Here is a 4,793-nt window from a genome sequence, read left to right as displayed (position 1 = left end):
CAAGTGCCCAGGTGAGCCTGGTGCTGCTGGTCGGGCACTCAGTGTGTGCTTAGACCACTGGCTTAGACCACCATTCTCACTGGAAATCAGAGTCCCTTGCATAAAAAAAAAAAAAAAAATCTGTCACTGAGGGTCCCTGCAGAAAACAGAATCCCCCAAATAGTTCAAGTGAAGACACTTTAATGAAAGAAACTCCTTACAGTGGAGTGAGGAGGGTTAAGAGAATCTGAGGCCAGGCACGGTGGCTCATGCTTGTAATTCCAGAGCTTTGGGAGGCTGAGGCAGGAGGATCGCTCGAGCCCAGGAGTTTCAGACCAGCCTGAGCAACATAGTGACATCCTGTCTCTAAAAAACAAAAATTAAAAATTAGTGGGGTGTGGTGGTGAGTGCCTGTAGTTTCAGCTACTTGGGAAGCCAAAGCAGTAGAATTACTGGAGCTCAGGAGGTTAAGGCTGCAGTGAGCCATGATCCAGCCACTGCACAATGCACTCCAGCCTGGGTGATAAAGCAAGACTTTGTCACAAAAATAAATAATGAATAATAACAAATAATAAAAAATGTTACTCAATCTGGCTAGAAACTATGGAAGACTCTGAGCCTGAGGCCAGCCTTGTGTTTGCTTTAAAAAATTGACAAGTGTTAGAAAGGTGTTAAGGACCTATTAGCACCACACAGAGATTCTTTTGATTGAGGTAATAAGAACGTTAAAAATCGGGGGAAAGAGAATCACTTTTTCACTCTTTGGTGTAGACAATTTAACGTTGTGACTCAACACTGCCTTAAAGCACTTGTCCCCTGATGGGAAACAGGAATGTGTAGCTCACAGCTCCCAGTGGCACCCAGCTTCTGGGACTTACTCACCAGCTGGCACTCAGCACTCGGGGAGGGCTGCTGCTGGGGATGGGGGCAGGTTGGTGTACATCCCCCGGCATGTCCAGCCTGTCTCAAAGCTGGGTGGAGGTGGGCTGTGGTGGCCAGGGCAAGCCCCCAGGCAGAGACACAGGGGCCAGCAGTTGGAAATATGCCCCCAAGGGCCATGGGCAGCCTGGGGGCACTGGTTGTGCCTGCCGCACCTTCACAGCCCCCTGCCACTGCTCCCTCCCCTTAAGTATTGATGTCCCCTGGAATCCTGCCTCCCACATGGGTTCAGAGGCATCCTGTTGGCTCCAGCTACCTTCTGACAATCACAGCAGATACACAGGGAGTGCTGAGTCTTGCCAATGCCCCACACCTGTCTGAGCTCCAACTCATGGACATCCCTGCTGGATGTTCCATGGCTCATGTAGGCTCTGCATGTCATTGTCCTCCTGCCTTAGCAGTGTTCCATGCTCAGTGAGGAACACCATCATCTGCTCAGGTGTCCAAGCCAGGAACATGGCAGCAGTGTGGCCTTCTCCCTCTCCTTTGCCGCCAAGTTCATAGGTGCACAGCCCACTGAGTCCAACCCTCAGGGGTTATCAGTTTACCTACTTGTCCTCATTCCCATTGTGGCCACAGTCCGGGTCACCGTCATCTCTCTCATGGAGTGCAGTGGAAGTCCCCAGGAGCTCTTTCCATTCATTCCCTTTCCATCCATTCTTCACTCTTCTCTCAGCATACAGGGTTCCCTGGCTAAGCCCCTCACCTGCCTCTGAACACAGGTCAAGTCCAGTTTCCCCAGCCTGGCTTCCAAGAATCCTCCAGATTGCCTTCTCTACCCTGTAGCCTCCTTCCCTATCACACCTGGTGGCTGGCTGGTACAGGATCCCTAAGAACCGAAGGGACACTCCATTCCACTCAGCGGCCACCCTTTTTTGGACACCTGGTTCCAGAATTGCTTGGGACTCCGGAGAATATCTTGAATGGAAGCCTTGACTAGGGAATCCTACGCCCTACAGCCAGACCAGCCGCAGCAACCTGCTAAGAGCGGGAGAATATGGTTTCCAAGTGGCCACTCTGTCCTGATGACAGCCTCCTTGCTGACCATGGTTCCTGGAGTCACAGAGGCGTAAGTTTGAATGCAGACTGTCACTACCTAGGTGTGTAGAGCAGTTGCTTAATCCCTCGGAAGCTGAGTTTTCTTGTCTGCAAAATGGGTGATGCATTGCTACCTTGCAGGGCTGTTAGGAAGATTTGGGGATATAATCCACATGAATTTTTGTGTCTGAGATCAGATTATCTAGAGGCACAGCGTAAGATGAGTATTTGGGTATAAAGTCATTGGTGAAGGAAATGCTCCCTGGGGAGACTGGTAAGGGAACTGAAGCTGCAGGACAGGGAAGGGAGAAAGGAAAGGAAGGGATGGTGTCAGGCCAGTGTGACCCCACAGGGGCTTTGCAGTGTGGGTCACAGCTCAGAGTTGTCCTAGCCAGAGCCACAGGACAGGACCCTGCTGGTCAGTCATGTGTTGATGGCACCTAAGAGGGAAATGTAAGTTCCCAGTCATTTTCTGAACAAAGATAGAAAAAATTGGCTCTGGTTGCCCAAAGACAATCCTCTAAAGACGGAAACTCTAAAAAGAGAGCCTAGGAGACTGGGCGGGACACCAACATCCTTCTTTTTGACTTGGCACATAATAAAGACCTTATAATTGTCAGCCTTTATTATGACAATTATAACAACAAGAACAATCATTATTGTTATTAATTTCCTTGGCTGGAGTGGGCTGAAACTCGCAGATGGATGCTCCCGAGCCCAGTAAGAAGATAAGGAAATAAATCTAGCAATCTAGCTGGAAAAGCACAACTCGGCCAGGCACACCTGGGAGGCCTTGGGAGGCCGAGGCGGGAGGATCACTTGAGGCTGAGAGTTCGAGACCAGCCTGAGCAACATAGTGAGACCTTGTCTCTACAAAATAAATAAATTAGCTGGGCATGGTGGCACTTATCTTTAGTCACAACTACTATGGAGGCTGAGGCAGGAGGATGGCCTGAACCCAGGAGTTAGTGGCTGTAGTGAGCTATGATCATGCCACTGCACTCCAGCCTGGACAAAGAGCAAGATCCTATCTCAAAAAAAAAAATCTGTATATCTATATCTATCTATCTGTCTAAGCACAACCCAGCCGGGTGCAACTCAGGCCTGTAATCCCAGCACTTTGGAAGGCCAAGGCGGGTAGATCATTTGAGGTCAGGAGTTCGAGATAAGCCTGATCAACATAGTGAAACCCAATCTCTACTAAAAATATAAAAATTAGCTGGGCACAGTGGCGGGTGCCTGCAATCCCAGCTACTCGGGAGGCTGACGCAGGAGAATTACTTGAACCTAGGAGGTGGAGGTTGCAGTGAGCCAAGGTGGTGTCACTGCACTCCAGCCTGGGTGACAGAGTGACAGTCTGTCATAAATAAATAAATAAATAAATAAAGCACCCACAACCCTGCCAGGCATCGGGGTACTTGTGCCTGTTTCCCCATGGTTAAGTTACTTCCGGAGCATCCCCACCTCCAAGCTCTGGCCCATCTCCCATCACTTCTGAAAGAGCAGAGCTGGGCCCTGCTGTGAGGGGAGCTGCGGGGGAAGCGTCCTGGCCTGGGGCCCACATGGGCAGGGTTGACCGCACCCCCTGTGGTGTGGGGGCTGCGCGGGGGAGGCAGCTGAGTCAGTGAGCAGTGCCATGATGAGGGGCAGTCCTTGCCAGAACCAGCAGGGGCTGGAAACCCAGCGAGAGGAGCATCAGCAGCTCCGAGGTAAAGACTGTTGGGTTGGGGATGAAATCTCCTGGGTGTCAGCCACCCTCCTGCAGGCTCAGCGCTCCCTGAATTTCCTGCTTGGCTCCCCGCTGCCTGGTGGGCCTTGGGCCAGCGAAGGGCTCGGAGGCTGTGAGTGTGCGGTGCCAGGGGGTGTTTTAACAGCATCCAGGCTGCCAACAGCACATTATTCTCTTACAAAAATCCAAGGAATTGCCCAGGAGATGTGATATTTTGGTAGGGGGGAAAAATAAAAGAAAAGAAAAAAGGGAAGAAGAAGAAAAGTTCTCTGAGACTCTAAAAGCGCTGTTGTGCTAGGAGTGATAGTGGGTGTTTCAGCATCTGGGTTCTTCATCAGGGAGCAGGTAGGGACTCAGAATTTACTGTTTGTTTTATTTGATAAATAGTATTTCTTGGATGTCCCTGGGACATTCCAGGTGGAAGGAACAACTTGTGCAAAGGCAGAGAGCTAGAAAAGGACATGTTCGACAGCTTCGGAGAATAGAACAGCTGAAGATAAGGACTCCTGGTTGTGATGGAAATTCTCCTCAAACTGGCATGGGCAAAGACAAAGAATTAATTGGTTAATGTGATTGAAACAACAAAGGACTGGCAGCTTCAGGCATGGCTGGGTCCAGGGGGCTCAAACAATATCATCAGGACGCACTCTTCCTCCAGCTCTTGGCTCTGCCTCCCTTGGCACTGGGTTCACTCTCAGGAAGGCTCTTGCCGTCTGGTGATTCAGTCAATTCCATCTTTACATCCTTCTAGCCTCAAACCTGGTAGAAATAAAAGGCTTCTAGGGCTGGGCGTGGTGGTGCATGCCTGCAGTCCCACCACTTTGGGAGGCCGAGGGAGGATGTTTTCTTGAGCTTAGGAGTTCGAGACCAGCTGGTGCAACATGGTGAAACCCCATCTCTACAAAAATATAAAAATAAGCTGGGCATAGTGGTGCATGTGTGTAGTCCCAGCTACTCAGGAGGCTAAGGTGGGAGGATCGCTTGAGCCCAGGAGGTGGAGGCTGCAGTGAGCTATGATCACACCACTGTGCTGCAGCCTGGGTGACAGAGTGAGACCCAGTCTCAGAAAGAGAAAGAAAGAAAAGAAAAGAAAGAAAAAGAAAGAAAG

At 50.4% G+C, this 4,793-nt stretch overlaps 1 protein-coding gene across 1 annotated transcript in view; it reads left to right on the top strand.

The window, feature by feature from the left end:
• The first annotated feature begins 3,573 nt into the window (after positions 1-3,573).
• GSG1L (GSG1-like) overlaps positions 3,574-4,793 on the top strand; it is a 95,968-nt gene continuing 94,748 nt past the window's right edge. Inside the window, exon 1 of the mRNA XM_011933462.1 lies at positions 3,574-3,665. Coding sequence (XP_011788852.1) covers positions 3,593-3,665 — 73 coding nt within the window. The 5' untranslated portion in view covers positions 3,574-3,592. The remainder of the gene's footprint in view (positions 3,666-4,793) is intronic.

This window comes from Colobus angolensis, unplaced genomic scaffold (genome assembly GCF_000951035.1).
Source record: "Colobus angolensis palliatus isolate OR3802 unplaced genomic scaffold, Cang.pa_1.0 Scaffold128, whole genome shotgun sequence".
In the NCBI taxonomy this organism is placed as follows: Eukaryota; Metazoa; Chordata; class Mammalia; order Primates; family Cercopithecidae; genus Colobus; species Colobus angolensis.
Note: the sequence above shows the minus strand (reverse complement) of the source record. Positions and strands in the feature narration are given on the sequence as shown.